This window comes from Triticum dicoccoides, chromosome 3B (assembly GCF_002162155.2).
Source record: "Triticum dicoccoides isolate Atlit2015 ecotype Zavitan chromosome 3B, WEW_v2.0, whole genome shotgun sequence".
Taxonomy (NCBI): domain Eukaryota; kingdom Viridiplantae; phylum Streptophyta; class Magnoliopsida; order Poales; family Poaceae; genus Triticum; species Triticum dicoccoides.
The window spans coordinates 822,809,161-822,826,566 of NC_041385.1; the positions used below are offsets into that span (position 1 = coordinate 822,809,161).

General features: G+C 42.6%; 1 protein-coding gene across 1 annotated transcript; it reads left to right on the forward strand.

Annotated features, from left to right (window-relative positions):
- The first annotated feature begins 15,656 nt into the window (after window positions 1–15,656).
- Window positions 15,657–17,400, forward strand: LOC119282495 (UPF0481 protein At3g47200-like). The gene is made up of 2 exons (XM_037562712.1): window positions 15,657–15,767; window positions 15,854–17,400. Exons 1-2 carry the CDS (start codon window positions 15,755–15,757, stop codon window positions 17,284–17,286), a joined length of 1,446 nt encoding a protein of 481 aa, XP_037418609.1. The 5' UTR covers window positions 15,657–15,754; the 3' UTR covers window positions 17,287–17,400.
- Window positions 17,401–17,406: the final 6 nt, after the last annotated feature.

Genomic DNA, 17,406 nt, shown 5'->3' on the forward strand with positions numbered 1-17,406 from the left:
TATGGTGGGTGAACAAATTACTGTCGAGCAATTGATAGAAAAGCGAATAATTATGAGATTATCTAGGCATGATCATGTATATAGGCATCACGTCCGTGACAAGTAGACCGCCTCCTGCCTGCATCTACTACTATTACTCCACACATCGACCGCTATCCAGCATGCATTTAGAGTATTAAGTTCATAAAGAACAGAGTAACGCATTAAGAAATATGACCTGATGTAGAGGGATAAACTCATGCAATATGATATAAACCCCATAATTTTTCCTCGATGGCAACAATACAATACGTGCCTAGCTACCCCTGCTGTCACTAGGAAAGGACAACGCAAGATTGAACCCAAAGCTAAGCACTTCTCCCATTGCAAGAAAGATCAATCTAGTAGGCCAAACCAAACTGATAATTCGAAGAGACTTGCAAAGATAACTTAATCACACCTAAAAGAATTCAGAGGGGATTCAAATATTTCTCATAGATAAACTTAATCATAAACCCACAATTCATCAGATCTCGACAAACACACCGCAAAAAGAGTTACATCGAATAGATCTCCAAGAAGATCAAGGAGAACATTGTATTGAGATTCAAAGAGAGAGAAGAAGCCATTTTGCTAATAACTATGAACCCAAAGGTCTCTGGTAAACTACTCACAACTCATCGGAGAGGCCTTGGAGATGATGTAGAGGCCCTCCGTGATCGATTCCCCCTCCAGCGGAGCGCCAGCGAAGGCTCCAAGATGGGATCTCGCAGATACAGAAGGTTACGGCGGTGGAATTAGGTTTTCGTGGTCGCTTCTAATGTTTTCGGGGTACATTGGTATATATAGGAGGAAGAAGTAGGTCGGTGGACTCCCGAGGGGCCCACGAGATAGGAGGCGCGCCCAGTAGGGGGGCGCCCTCCACCCTCGTGGCCGCCTCGGCTGTTGCTTGACTTACACTCCAAGTCCTCTGGATCACGTTCGTTCCAAAAATCACGCTCCCGAAGGTTTCATTCCATTTGGAATCCATTTGATATTCCTTTTCTTCGAAACACTGAAATAGGAAAAAAAACAATACGGGCTAGGCCTCCGGTTAGTAGGTTAGTCCCAAAAATGATATAAATATGTAAAGTAAAGCCCGTAAACTTCCAAAATGGGTAATATAATAGCATGGAACAATCAAAAATTATATATACGTTGGAGACGTATCAAGCATCCCCAAGCTTAATTCCTGCTCGTTCTCGAGTAGGTAAATGATAAAAACAAAAAAATTGATGTGGAATGCTACCTAGCATAATTCTCAATGTAATTTTCTTTATTGTGGAATGAATGTTCAGATCCAAATGATTCAAAATAAAAGTTCATATTGACATAAGAAATAGTAATACTTTGAGCATACTAATCAAAGCAATCATGTCTTCTCAAAATAACATGGCTAAAGAAAGTTCATCCCTACAAAATCATATAGTTAGGTCATGCTTCAGTTTCATCACACAAAAATGCTCCCATCTTATACACCCCCGATGACAAGCCAAGGAATTGTTTCATACTTAAATAATCTCAAACTGTTTCAACCTTCACGCAATACATGGGCGTGAGCCATGGATATAGCACTATGGGTGGACTGGAATATGATGATGGGGATTGTGTGGAGAAGACAAAAAAGGAGAAAGTCTCACATTGATGAGGATAATCAACGGGCTATGGAGATGCCCATCAATTGATGTCAACATGAGGAGTAGGGATTGCCATGCAACAGATGCACTATAGCTATAAATGTATGAAAGCTCAACAAAAGAAGCTAAGTGGGTGTGCATCCAACTTGCTTGCTCACGAAGACCTAGGGCATTTTGAGGAAGCCCATCGTAGGAATATACAAGCCAAGATCTATAATGAAAAATTCGCACTAGTATATGAAAGTGACAACATATGAGACTCTCTACATGAAGAACATGGTGCTACTTTGAAGCACAAGTGTGGAAAAGGATAGTAACATTGCCCCCTTTTTCTTTTCTTTTTTTTCTTTGGGCCTTTTTTTGGCCTTTCTTTTTTTTCCCCTTTTTTCTTTGGCCTTTCTCTTTTTTTTCTTTTGGCCTTTCTTTTTTTGTATTTGGGGACAATGCTCTAATAATAATGATCATCACACTTTTATTTATTTACAACTAATGAATTACAACCCAAAACTAGAACAAGATATGACTCTATATGAATGCCTCTGGTGGTGTACCGGGATGGGCAATGAATCAAGAGTGACATGTATGAAAAATTAAGCATGGTGGCTTTGCCACAAATACGATGTCAACTACATGATCATGCAAGGCAATATGACAATGATGATGTGTGTCATGATGATAAACGGAAAGGTGGAAAGTTGCATGGCAATATATCTCGGAATGGCGATGGAAATGCCATAATAGATAGGTATGGTGGCTTTTTTGAGGAAGATATAAGGAGGTTTATGTGTGATAGAGCTTATCGTATCACGGGGTTTGGATGCACCGACGAAGTTTGCACCAACTCTCAAGGTGAGAAAGGGCAATGCATGGTACCGAAGAGGCTAGCAATGATGGAAGGGTGAGAGTGCGTATAATCCGTGGACTCAACATTAGTCAAAAGAACTCATATACTTATTGCAAAAAACTACAAGTCATCAAAAACCAAGAACTACGCGCATGCTCCTAGGGGGATATATTGGTAGTAAAAGACTATCGTTCATCCCCGACCGCCACTCATAAGGATGCACAATCGAAGAACACCTCATGTTTCAAATTTGTTACACAACTTTCACCATACGTGCATGCTATGGGACTTGCTAACTTCAACACAAGCATTCTTTAAATTCATAATCACCCAACTAGCATGACTCTAATATCACTACCTCCATATCTCAAAACAATTATCAAGTATCAAATTGATCATAGCATCCAATTCACTTCCTATGATAGTTTTTATTATACCCAACTTGGATGCCCACCATTCTAGGACCAATTTTATAACCATAGCAAATACCATGCTGTTCTAAGAGACTCTCAAAATAATATAAGTGAAGCATGAGAGACTAACAATTTCTTCAAAATTAAGCCACCGCCGTGCTCTAAAAGATATAAGTGAAGCACTAGAGCAAAAACTATCTAGCTCAAAAGATATAAGTGAAGCACATAGAGTATTCTAATAAATTCCAATCAAGTGGGTTTCTCCCAAAAGGTGTGCACAGCAAGGATGATTGTGGTAAACTAAAAAGCAAAGACTAATATCATACAAGACGCTCCAAGCAAAACAAATATTATGTGGCGAATAAAAATATAGCTCCAAGTAAAGTTACCGATAAAAATATAGCTCCATTGCTAGCCTTCCGGGGCATCCCGAAGCTTAGGTTTTTCACTATTCTTGAATATCTTGGGGTTCCATGGGCATACCCAAGCTTAGGCTCTTGCCACTCCTTATTCCATAGTCCATCAAATCTTTACCCAAAACTTGAAAACTTCACAACACAAAACTCAACAGGAAATCTCATAAGCTCCGTTAGTGCAAGAAAGAAAAACCACCACATATGGTACTGTAATGAACTCATTATTTAATTATATTGGTGTGAAACCTACTGTATTCCAAGTTCTCTATGGTTCATACCCTTACATACTAGCCAAAGATGCATCAAAATAAGCAAACAACACATGAAAGGCAGAATCTCTCAAAAATAGAACAGTCTGTAGCAATCTGTAACTCTTGAATACTTCTGGAACTCTAAAAATCCTACAAAAATAGGAAGTCCTGGGAAATTTATCTATTGATCTACAGCAAAAATAATAAATGCACAAGCACGTTTCTATGAATTAACAAAATTATTTTCATGCGCGCAAAGTTTCTGTTTTTCAACAGAATCAAATTAACTATCACCATAGGTTATCCTATAGGTTCTTCTTGGCACAAACACTAATTAAAACATAAAAATACATATAAACAGAAGGTAGATGCAAAATTTATTACTAAATAGAATTAAAAACAAAGAAACTAAAAAAATTGGGTTGCCTCCCAACTAGCGCTATCGTTTAACGCCCCTAGCTAGGCATAAAAGCGAGGTTAGATCTAAGTAGTTCCATCGTTGGCACTCAATTCATAAGTAGCTCGCATGATAGATTCATAAGGTAATTTAACTTTCTTTCTTGGAAAGTTCTCCATGCCTTTCCTTAATGGAAATTGGAATCTAATATTCCCTTCCTTCATATCAATAATCGCACCAATCGTTCCAAGGAAAGGTCTACCAAGAATAATAGGACAAGAAAGATTGCAATCTATATCAAGAACGATAAAATCTATGGGCACCAAATTCCTATTTGGAAGAATGAGAACATCATTGATCCTTCCCATTGGCTTTTTAATTGTGGAATCTGCAAGGTGCAAATTTAAAGAGCAATCATCAAGATCATGGAAACCTAGAATATCACATAAAGTTTTCGGAATCGTGGAAACACTAGCACCCAAATCACATAAAGCATAACACTCATGATATTTAATTTTAATCTTTATAGTAGGTTCCAACTCATCATAAAGTTTTCTATGTATAGAAACTTCCAAATTAAGTTTTTCATCATAAGGTTGCATCAAGGCATCAACAATATGTTTGATAAAAGCTTTATTTTGACTATAAGCATGAGGAGAATTCACAACGGATTGCAACAAGGAAATGCAATCTTCTAAAGAGCAATTATCATAATTAAATTCCTTAAAATCCAAGATAGTGGATTCAATGTTATTTAAAGTCTTGACCTCTCCAATCCCACTTTTACCAAATTTAGCATCAAGATCTAAAAACTCCGAATCATTGGGACGCCTTTTAACTAAAGTTGACTCATTTCCAGTCCCATCATTATTAAGATTAATATTGCAAAATAAAGATCTAACAAGGGACACATCAGTAACTTTAAGATCTTCATGATAATTTTCATGGAAACTAGAAGAACACGCCTTTACAAAGCAATCTTTCTTAGCACGCAATCTAGCGGTTCTTTCTTTGCACTCATCAATGGAAATTCTCAAAGCTTTGAGAGACTCATTGATATCATGCTTAGGAGGAGTAGATCTAAGTTTCAAGGAATCAACATCAAGCGAAAGTCTATCAACGTTCCTAGTTAAATCATCAACTTTAAGCATTTTTTCTTCAGGCAAGGCATTGAAATTCTTTTGAGAGATCATAAATTCTTTCACACTATTCTCAAAATCAGAGGGCATCTTATTATAATTACCATAAGAATTATTGTAGGAATTTCCATAATTATTAGAGGAATTACTAGGGAACGGTCCAGGATTAAAGTTTCCTCTATAAGCATTGTTACCAAAATTATTCCTACCAACAAAATTCACATCCATAGATTCATTATTATTCTCAATCAAAGTAAACAAAGGCATATCATTGGGATCAATAGAAGCACTCTTAGTAGCAAACAATTTCATAAGTTCATCCATCTTTCCACTCAAAACATTAATTTGTTCTATAGCATGCACTTTTCTACTAGTAGATCTTTCGGTGTGCCATTGAGAATAATTAGCTATAATATTATCAAGGATTTTGGTAGCTTCTCCTAAGGTGATTTCCAAAAACGTGCCTCCCGCGGCTGAATCTAAAAGATTTCTAGAAGCAAAACTCAAGCTGGCATAAAATTTTTGTATGATCATCCATAAATTCAAACCATGAGTACAACAATTCAAAATCATCAATTTCATTCTTTCCAAAGATTGGGCAACATGCTCATGATCAAGTTGTTTAAAATTCATAATATCGTTCCTAAGAGAGATGATCTTAGCGGGAGGAAAATACTTAGAGATAAAAGCATCTTTGCACTTATTCCAAGAATCAATACTATTCTTAGGCAAAGACGAAAACCAAACTTTAGCACGATCTCTAAGTGAAAACGGAAATAACTTCAATTTAACAATATCATTATCCGTATCTTTCTTCTTTTGCATCTCACACAAATCAACAAAGTTGTTTAGATGGGTAGCGGCATCTTCACTAGGAAGGCCGGAGAATTGATCTTTCATAACAAGATTCAGCAAAGCAGCATTGATTTCACAAGACTCAACATCATTAAGAGGAGCAATTGGAGTACTAAGGAAATCATTATTATTGGTATTGGAAAAATCACACAACTTGGTATTATCTTGCGCCATCGCAACAAGTAATCCCACACACAAGCAAACAAAAAAGGCAAGCGAAAGAGAGAGGAGATTGGGAAAGAGAGGGCGAATAAAACGGCAAGGGTGAAGTGGGGGAGAGGAAAATGAGAGACAAATGGAAAATAATGTAAATGCGAGGGAGATGAGTTTGTGATGGGTACTTGGTATGTCTTGACTTGAGCGAAGACCTACCCGGCAACGGCGCCAGAAATCCTTCTTGCTACGTCTTGAGCTTGCGTTGGTTTTCCTTGAAGAGGAAAGGGTGATGCAGCAATAGTAGCATAAGTATTTCCCTCAGTTTTTGAGAACCAAAGTATCAATCCAGTAGGAGACTCCTCAAAAGTCCCACACACCTACACAAACAGACAAGAACTCGCAACCAACGCAATTAAGGGGTTGTCAATCCCTTCACGGCCACTTGCGAAAATGAGATCCGATAGAGATAATATGATAAGATAAATATATTTTTTGGTATTTTATAATATAGATAGGAAAAGTAAAGATGCAAATAAAAGTAGATTGAAAGCTTATATGATAAGAGATAGACCCGGGGGCCATAGGTTTCACTAGTGTCTTCTCTCAAGATAGCATAAGTATTACGGTGGGTGAACAAATTACTGTCGAGCAATTGAAAGAAAAGCGAATAATTATGAGATTATCTAGTCATGATCATGTATATAGGCATCACGCCCGTGACAAGTAGACCGACTCCTGCATGCATCTACTACTATTATTCGACACATCGACCGCTATCCAGCATGCATCTAGAGTATTAAGTTCATAAAGAATAGAGTAACGCATTAAGAAAGATGACATGATGTAGAGGGATAAACTCATGCAATATGATATAAACCCCATCTTTTTATCCTCGATGGCAACAATACAATACGTGCCTTGCTGCCCCTGCTGTCACTGAGAAAGGACACCGCAAGATTGAACCCAAAGCTAAGCACTTCTCCCATTGCAAGAAAGATCAATCTAGTAGGCCAATCCAAACTGATAATTCGAAGAGACTTGCAAAGATAACTTAATCACACATAAAAGAATTCAGAGGAGATTCAAATGTTTCTCATAGATAAACTTAATCATAAACCCACAATTCATCGGATCTCGACAAACACACTGCAAAAAGAGTTACATCGAATAGATCTCCAAGAAGATCAAGGAGAACATTGTATTGAGATTCAAAGAGAGAGAAGACACTACTAGGGAAAAGCCTATACACAGAAAGTTACTAGTAGCGAGGGTTAAAAACCCTCGCTACTGCTACTTACCAGTAGCGCAGGTTTTTAAACCTTGCTACTACTAAGTTTATAGCAGTAGCGCGGGTTTCTAACCCTCGCTACTACTAAGCGGTCTCTACCGTGCCGCCCGGGACATGCCATAGTAGTAGCACGGTTTTTAAAACCTCGCTACTACTAAGTTTGCTAGCATTAGCATTGGTTTTTAGCCCTTGCTACTAAAGGTCCCATTTTCAAACTCTACCCCCCAAGTGGATCGCCTTTTCAGTTTTAAAAAAAATAAAAGAAAATGATGAAAATGTAAAAAAAATAAAAGAAAATAAGTTTCCCATGTGATATGTGGTCTAGTTGTTGGGAAAATTTGCAAATATGAATTTCGACTTTATTTGCAAAATCTCTCGAGAATTTGTAAAAATGGGCATAACTTTTGCATACTAACTCGGATGAAAAAGTTTTTTATATGAAAAATCATCTACTCGAAAAGTTACATCCGAATTTAACTGGGGAACCTCGTTAAACATTTTCAAAATCCTCAAAATCAAACAGAAAAAAAGTTACGGGGCTTTTAAGATCTAGAGTGGAAAAAATCAAAAAAAAAAATCAAACTGTGTGGTCAAACAATGGTCAAACTAATTATTCTAGAATATTAGTGTTACTAAATAATTATTTTAGTTTTTCTGAATTTTGGTCAAATCTGGTCAAACTATGGCCAAACTGTGGTCAAACTATGGTCAAACTAATTATTCAAGAAATATTAGTGTTACTAATTTTTTAGAACAATAGTTTCAAACTCAAATAGTGAAATGTGTGACTTCATGCTCAAGCTAAATTCCTGAGGTTAATAGGATTGACATCTTACTATTGTCAGGAAAATAACAAGTGCAGACTTGGAAATGAGGGAGAATAGAACCCGGAAGTTAAGCGTGCTCAGGCTGTAGTAGTGAGAGGATGGGTGACCGTCTGGGAAGTTAGATGATTTGGAATGATGAGGGGTGATTAGAGATTAAATTGAGCAGCGATGAGGCGTGATTAGAGATTTGAGGTTAAAATAATCAGAAAATTGAAAATTAGGGGAAAATTGAAATATTTTTTCGAAAAAATTCAAAAAAACCCGCGCTGGTAGTAGTAGCGCGGGGTTTTACCCACGCTACTACTAAATGACGTAGTAGTAGCGCGGGTCGCACCCGCGCTACTGCTATAAGTTAGTTGTAGCGCCTTATTAGTAGCGCCGGCCCCCGCGCTACTAATAGGCCCAAAACCCGCGCTGCTGCTAGGCTTTTCCCTAGTAGTGAGAAGCCATCTAGCTAATAACTATGGACCCGAAGGTCTGTGGTAAACTACTCACAACTCATCGGAGAGGCCTTGGAGATGATGTAGAGGCCCTCCGTGATCGATTCCCCCTCCGACGGAGCACCGGTGAAGGCTCCAAGATGGGATCTCCAAGATGAGGGGTGATTAGAGATTAAATTGAGCAGCGATGAGGGGTGATTAGAGATTTGAGGTTAAAATAATCAGAAAATTGAAAATTAGGGAAAAAATCGAAATATTTTTTTGAAAAAATTCAAAAAAAACCCGCGCTGGTAGTAGTAGCGCGGGGTTTTACCCACGCTACTACTAAAGGACATAGTAGTAGCGCGGGTGGCACCTGCGCTACTGCTATAAGTTAGCTGTAGCGCCTTATTAGTAGCGCCGGCCCCCGCGCTACTAATAGGCCCAAAACCCGCGTTGCTGCTAGGCTTTTCCCTAGTAGTGAGAAGCCATCTAGCTAATAACTATGGACCCGAAGGTCTGTGGTAAACTACTCACAACTCATCGGAGAGGCCTTGGAGATGATGTAGAGGCCCTCCGTGATCGATTCCCCCTCCGGCGGAGCACCGGTGAAGGCTCCAAGATGGGATCTCCAAGATGAGGGGTGATTAGAGATTAAATTGAGCAGCGATGAGGGGTGATTAGAGATTTGAGGTTAAAATAATCAAAAAATTGAAAATTAGGGAAAAATCGAAATATTTTTTTGAAAAAATTCAAAAAAAACCGCGCTGGTAGTAGTAGCGCGGGGTTTTACCCACGCTACTACTAAAGGACATAGTAGTAGCGCGGGTGGCACCCGCGCTACTGCTATAAGTTAGCTGTAGCGCCTTATTAGTAGCGTCGGCCCCCGCGCTACTAATAGGCCCAAAACCCGCGCTGCTGCTAGGCTTTTCCCTAGTAGTGAGAAGCCATCTAGCTAATAACTATGGACCCAAAGGTCTGTGGTAAACTACTCACAACTCATCGGAGAGGCCTTGGAGATGATGTAGAGGCCCTCCGTGATCGATTCCCCCTCCGACGGAGCACCGGCGAAGGCTCCAAGATGGGATCTCGTGGATACAGAAGGTTACAGCGGTGGAATTAGGTTTTCGTGGTCGCTTCTGATGTTTTCAGGGTACATGGGTATATATAAGATGATGAAGTAGGTCGGTGGACTCCCGAGGGGCCCACTAGATAGGGGGGCGCGCCCAGTAGTGGGGGGGGCGCCCTCCACCCTCGTGGCCGCCTCGGCTGTTGCTTGACTTCCACTCCAAGTCCTCTGGATCACGTTCCTTCCAAAAATTGCGCTCCCGAAGGTTTCATTCCGTTTGGACTCTGTTTGATATTCCTTTTCTTCGAAACACTGAAATAGGCAAAAAAAACAGCAATACGGGTTGGGCCTCCGGTTAGTTGGTTAGTCCCAAAAATGATGTAAATGTGTAAAGTAAAGCCCATAAACATCCAAAACGGGTAATATAATAGCATGGAACAATCCAAAATTATAGATACGTTGGAGACGTATCACGGATGTCCTACACACACCTTGGCGGTGACAGTCCAGGATGGGGTGTGGGCAGGAGGCCCCCGCTCTCGCTTCTCCCGTTCAGGACGCGACGCGTGCCGGAGGAGCTGCCGGTTCAGGAGGGGGGCGGGTAGCTGGCATCCGCTCCTCCTTCTCCTCGGCCATCCCTGGAGGGGGTGGCTTTTGCTCGGGACCCAGGAGCAGGTCTCAGACCGACATCACTGGGCGTCCCGCATCCGGTGCAGGTGATGACTGGGGGACCTTCGCCAGTTCTGCCGACGCAGGGTAACCCTCCGGCTGATTCAGCATAGTTGAGCCTTGTTGGGGGTCGGCAGGAGGCCTCACCCCAAACGGGATCACTAGGGATGACATCATCAGTTATGGCGGGATTTCGGACCCTGTTTCTGCTGGTCGACGGATGAGTTGTCGCCTCCAGGATCAACCGGTGCGCCATGCGGGCGGCCAAGCTTCGTGATATTGAGGTCACTACTGGTATCTCAGTCAACACTTCCAACTCCATACTTCATTTTTCTAATAATGAGATCATTCATAACGCAAATCAGCTGGGAGTTTCCCTGGGTAGCAACGATGTTGAAGTTGCTAAGTCCGTTAATGATCTATTGGACCTTGAAGCGGAGCGTGCTTTAGAGATGATTAGAAATCTAGCGGCTGTTAAACCTATGAACGATTCTGACGTAGATCCTTTGGGGGTAATGTGCTTGATATCTTTTGTGCGGATCTGGCACAATCTCTTCCTGAGAATGAGGAAGATGAATATTCTACTTCCCCAAGTGATTCCATTATTGTTGCGTCCCAGGTGGAGGTGTCCACCGAGCTTGGTCGTGGGGACCGGGTAGAGGACCAAAACAGACCTAAACGCAAGTGGAATCGTAGGATTTATCCAGCGTCGGCCGTGCGTAGAAGTGATAGGATCCGAACTACTAAAAAACTTCATGATGAAATATGAAAGGAATTTTCTGGAATAGCAGAGGTCTTAAGGACTTGGCTAAAAGAAGATTTTTAGAGGATGCCTCTATTGAACACAAATTGGATTTTATTGCCCTTTCAGAAACTGGAAGGGACAATTTCACCCCCCCCCCCCAATTCCTTAGTACTCTATCGGGAGTGGTGGACTTTGATTGGCATTGTTTACCTCCAAGAGGAAGATCCGGTGGGATCTTAATTGGGGTGAATTGTGATTCTTTGGAAGTTAGGAATGTCGTAATGGTAGACTTTGCGGTTAAGTTTCGTGTTCGGTCAAAGGCTGATGGGTTTAGTTGGGCTTTGATGGCGGTATATGGAGCCGTGTAACCAGAACATAAACCAGACTTCTTGGCGGATTTAGTACGTATTTGTGGTAATGAGCAACTCCCCCTCTTGGTTGGGGGTGATTTTAACATTATCCCTAGACGGGAGGAAAAAAACAATGATAACTTTGACGCCAGATGGTCGTTCATGTTTAATACAATAATAGAAAGTCTAGATCTTCGAGAGATTGAGCTTTTTGGTAGGAAGTTCACTTGGGCCAATACATTACCGGTCCCGACCTTTGAGAACCTGGACCGGGTCCTAGCGAGCGTCGAATGGGAACATAAGTTCCCCCTTGTGACGGTCCAAGAGCTCTCTCGCGCAATCTCCGATCATACCCCTTTGTTGGTTGACTCGGGAGAGGCAACGCATGTGAGGAACAAGAGTACATTTTCTTTCGAATCAGCCTGGTTTGAAAGAGAAGGATTTCTGGATATAATAGCAAGAGAATGGGCTAAAGATTCAGGAGGGAGAATGAGTGTTGAGCGCTGGCAAAATAAGATCAGGCACTTGAGGCAATTCTTGCAGGGCTGGGCTAAAAATCTTAGTGCGATATATAAGACGGAGAAGGAAAGGCTCCTGGTGCTGATTCAATCCCTAGACTTAAAAGCTGAGTCCTCCATATTTGATAACAGAGAACTGGAAACTAAAGTGGAGGTGGAGTTAAGATTGAAAGAACTGCTCCGTGAAGAGGAATTGAAGTGGGCTTTGTGAGCTAAAGTTCGCAAAATCGTCCAAGGGGATGACAACACGCAATTCTTTCACATGATTGCCAATGGCAAGAATCGAAAGAAGCGAATCTTTCAGCTTGAGCAAGACGAGGGAACGATTTTAGGGTAGGAGAACCTTATGGAATATATCACCAATTACTACAGGCAACTGTTTGGGCCTCCTGAGGACAATTTTGTTTCTTTGGATGAGTCGAGGGTTGAGGATGTCCCTCAGCTCGCAGTTGACGAGAATGACATTTTTACAGCTACGTTTTCGGAGAAAGAGGTGTTTGAAGCAATATCCCAAATAAAAAATAATAAAGCTCCAGGCCCGGATGGTTTCCCGACGAAGTTCTATAAAAAATGCTGGCACATCATAAAGGGGGACTTGCTCCCAATGTTCCAGGATTTTTTCTTGGGACAGTTGCAGTTTTTCCACTTGAATTTCGGCACTATCATCATGCTTCCTAAGAAAACAAAGGCTGTGAGGATTGAGCAATTTAGGCTGATCTGTCTTCTTAACGTTAGCTTTAAGATCTTTATCAAAGTTGGGACTACTAGGCTCACATAGATTGCGCATTCTGTGGTGCAGCCGTCCCAAACCGCTTTCATGCAGGCATTAGAACATCCTAGAAGGGGTTGTGGTTCTGCATGAAATGCTCCATGAAATCCACACGAAAAAACTAAATGGGGTGGTTTTCAAAGTGGATTTTGAGAAGGCATACGACAAGGTAAAATGGTCATTTCTTCAGCAGGCTTTGCGTATGAAAGGATTCGATCAGGCCTGGAGAGACCAGGTAGACTCGATCACGCAAAAAGGGAGTGTTGGAATCAGGGTAAATGATGACATAGATCATTATTTCCAGACACACAAGGGTCTGCGACAAGGAGATCCGATGTTGCCGATTCTGTTCAACATTGTTGTTGACATGTTGACAATCCTAATTGGAAGGGCCAAGGAAGATAGTCAAGTAGGTGACCTTGTCCCACATTTAGTTGAAGGGGGAGTGTCTATCCTACAGTACACTAATGATACTATCATCTTCATGGAGCATGATCTGGCTAAAGCGAGAACCATGAAGTTAGTTTTATGTTTGTTTGAACAATTATCGGGGTTGAAGATTAACTTCCACAAAAGTGAATTGTTCTGCTTTGGAAGAGCTAAAGAAGAAGAACAAGCTTACAAAGAACTTTTCGGGTGCGAATTGGGATCTTTAGCCTTCACGTATTTGGGTATACCAATCCACCATCATAGGCTTTTCTAACAAAGAGTGGAAGAGCATTGAGGATCGATTTGAGAAAAAACTGAGCTGTTGGAAGGGCAAGCTCATGTCATACGGAGGACGATTGATTTTGATTAATTCGGTTCTCATAAGTATGCCTATGTTTTTATTGTCCTTTTTTGAAGTACCAGTTGGGGTACGAAAGAGGCTAGATTTCTATCAATTGCGATTCTTCTGGTAGAGCAGTATAGACTTGCTAAATGGGATATCATTTGTAGGCCGAAAGACCAAGCGGGTCTAGGCATTGAAAAATTAGAGGTGAAGAACAGACGTATTCTCAGCAAGTGGCTGTATAAGTTATCGTTAGAGACGGATGCCACTTGGGCACATATTCGAAATAAGTACCTACAGTCCAAAACCTTGTCCCAGGTGACGGTAAGATCGACTGATTCGCCTTTTTGGAAGGGACTCATGCGAGTAAAAGCAGCCTTTTTTAATAGGACAAAATTTGTAGTTGGCAATGGCACTTCCACAAGATTCTGGGAGGATACATGGCTAGGGGATACGCCCCTAGCAATCCAATATCCTTCTCTCTATAGTATTGTTCAGCGAAGAGACGCTTACGTTGCAACAGTACTACAGTCAAATCCTCTTAATATTCAATTCAGGAGGACGCTAGTGGGGCACCGTTGGGAAGTTTGGCTCCATCTTGTGAGAAGATTGATGGACATCCAACTCTCCCAACAGCCAGATCAATTGCGCTGGAAACTAGCTAAGAATGGGGAGTTTTCGGTTAAATTCGTGTATTTGGATATTATCAACACTAGCGTTATTCCTAATTTGAAGCATGTCTGGAAAGTCAAAGTGCCTTTAAAAATCAAAGTGTTTATGCGGTTTATCCATAAACAGGTTATCTTAACTAAAGACAATTTGGCGAAACGCAATTGGGTGGGTTCTAAAAGATGTAGTTTTTGTGATAGTGATGAATCAATCAGACACCTCTTTCTCGATTGCCCTCTGGCAAAGATTTTGTGGAGGTCGGTCCACATAGCTTTTAATATTTCTCCACCGAATTCCATCAATACGTTATTTGGGACGTGGTTAGATGGGATTGACGTAGTAACATCGAGGCATATCCGTGTAGGACTATGTGCTTTGATATGGGCAATTTGGAACTGCAGAAACGATTTGGTTTTTAACAGAATAACGAATATTCATGTCTTGCAAGTTATCTTCAGGGCCACTGCACTTATCCGTATGTGGTCGCTACTCACTCCGATGGAGGCCAGGAAGCATTTGGTTACTGGATCTATCCGATGGGAGACGGTAGCTCGGGATTTATTCAACCGGTTTGGATGGCGTTCATGTAATAGGATAGGTGTTTAGTTTCCTATCTGTTGTATTTGCGTGCCGGTTGTGGCTGTCTGGTTTGTTGCTTTAGTGCTCTGTGTTAAGCACAACCTTTTTTTGTTTTATTAATAATATGGCCGCATGCATCGTTCTGATGCAGAGGCCGGGGCAAACCCCATTTTCGAAAAAAAAAATCTCTACGGAGGGAGTAACATGAATATTATGAAATCTTAATTTAATTTTCATACACCTTTAACACATTTAAGACACGTCCACACATTTGTGAGGCGTTTGAGAGGGCCACCTAGCTAGTTAAGTTTAAAAACACAACGGCATACATGCACACGATCGACTGAATCTCACCAGTTGATTGGAAGCTGATACTGAAAGCTCATGCTATTCCAAACTGCTGGACGTAAAGCAGAAAAAGCAGAAAAGGCAGCCAAGTAGGTAGTACTCCTTTCTCCGGTGGCCGGTGCTGCTGCCTCTAGCCTGATGGCGATGCGGGCAGGGAACCATTCCAAACCACTACAAGCAGGTCACGCCAAACCATTCTTCCTTTTTTGTAGCCACGCAATCTTGCGTGATATCAATCTTACATAGCTTTCTCTTTTCTGAATGACACACTCCAGGAAAATGTACACCTTCACCTCAGTGCTTGACTTGACTCTAGCTCATATCATATGTGGATTCCTTTTCGCAAACTGTGTCAATTATAGCAGCTTTTGAGCAGCTTTCTGGATACAGGTCGTGCCTGCGAGTGAATCTTCTATTCTTATCCTCAACAGAATGTAAAGTACTAGGAGGAATGCTTACATATACAGATGCTGGGCTACCAACTCTGAAACAAAGCGTCCGTTGAGAGGGCAACAGAACTCGAGGAGCGGAAGAACAACTGCTACTCTGCGAGGCGGCAGAGTAAGGCAGTCAACTGGGGAGGCTTTACTACTCGTGGGCAAGCAAATGGATCAGCAAGGTGCCAAGGAAACTTATCATCCCCCGTCATTTTCTATTTTAGTCATGGGTTAACAACATTCAAAAACTGATGCGCTTCTACTGTAGGCCAAACTTCTAGCGATTCGGACGATTCCTGCGTTATAGAGATGGTTCAGCTGGCCAACGTTCTGAGAGGTGAATTAGACGCCCTGCACTCACCCCAGGCGCAGGTCGGCGACAGGCGCCCTCCTTGTCCCATCATCATCGCCAAGGTCCGCGACCACACGCGGAACGTCGACAGCGGCGAGTACGACCCTGACCACGTCGCCATCGGCCCGTACAACTACCCTCGGCCCGATAGCAAGAGGAGCCAGCACCTCGCCATGGGGCACGACAAGCTGATGAGCCTGGAGAAGGTGCTCACGGCAGCAAAGGCTCTAAGACCCGGCGTGACGGTGGAGGTGGACGTCTACGTCAACGAGCTCAGATGCCTCGAGGAATCTGTGAGGGACTGCTACGACAACAGGTTTCCTGACATGATGAGCGAGCAATTCGTCCGCATGCTCCTCCTCGACGGCTGCTACATACTCTCCCGCCTCGTGGGCCTCCAACTCGGAGCACAACCCATGGCCGATGCGGTGGGGGCTGCAAATGCAGGCGTCCCGTCAGCGAACAGGGCCGAGGCGCTGGCCGTGGTCCGTGATGTGTTCTACCTTGCAGAGAACCAGATACCTTTTTTTGTCCTTGAGAAGATTGGGGAGCTGACAGGTTTGGACGGTAACAATCCTGTGATTGCAGACATCGCTAAGTATGCTTTCGATCTCATGAGGATGCAGAAGTACGCGGAGGCAGCGCCGGCCATGGTGCCCACGGTGCCAGGCAATCTTCTCCATCTTCTTCATATGCACTTGAAGCCTGTGGCACCGTCGGTGTCTTCTGCTGCAACGGTCAGCGGCGTCAAGCGCGTGACCGTGCGCCGGTGGCGCTCAGCGACAGAGTACTACTTCGCCGGGGTGATGTTCAAGCCTCGAGACATGAGCGAGACGGGACACACGCGGTGCATCCTGGACGTGAAGCTGAGCAGCGGCAGTGGCACGCTGGAGGTCCCGTGGTTGGACATCGACGCCGAGACATGGCGCCTGCTGCGCAACTTGATGGAGCTGGAGCAGCGGAACCTGGAGACGGTCGGGAGCTACGTCACAGCGTACTGTGTGTTCATGTCCCAATTGGCCTGCACCACAAAGGACGTGGAGCTGTTGACCAAGAGACGCGTCATCGTGCATAGCCACGGCAACAATGACGAGGTGGCCAAATGCTTCGCTGACCTATGCAAAGGTATTATGTTTGATCCCAATGATCCCCATTGCAACTATCTGTGGGAGACATGCTCCAAGCTGGAGAAACGTTGCTTAAGCAACCCGCAGAGATGGATTGCTTGGCTGAGGCGGAAGTACTTCAACAACCCTTGGCTTGCCGTCGGGCTCCTGGCGGCTGTCATTGGACTAGTTTGCGGTATCGTCCAGGCAGTGTACTCTGTTTTGAGTTACAAACATGGATGAAAATAGTAACTGTACATCATGTGCTATACGGCCCTGTAGACTTGGATAAAACTAGTATTGTGTGTGATGACAGGTTCACTAGACGGCTGTGGCGTAATCATATAGGGTTTTTTTGGTTTG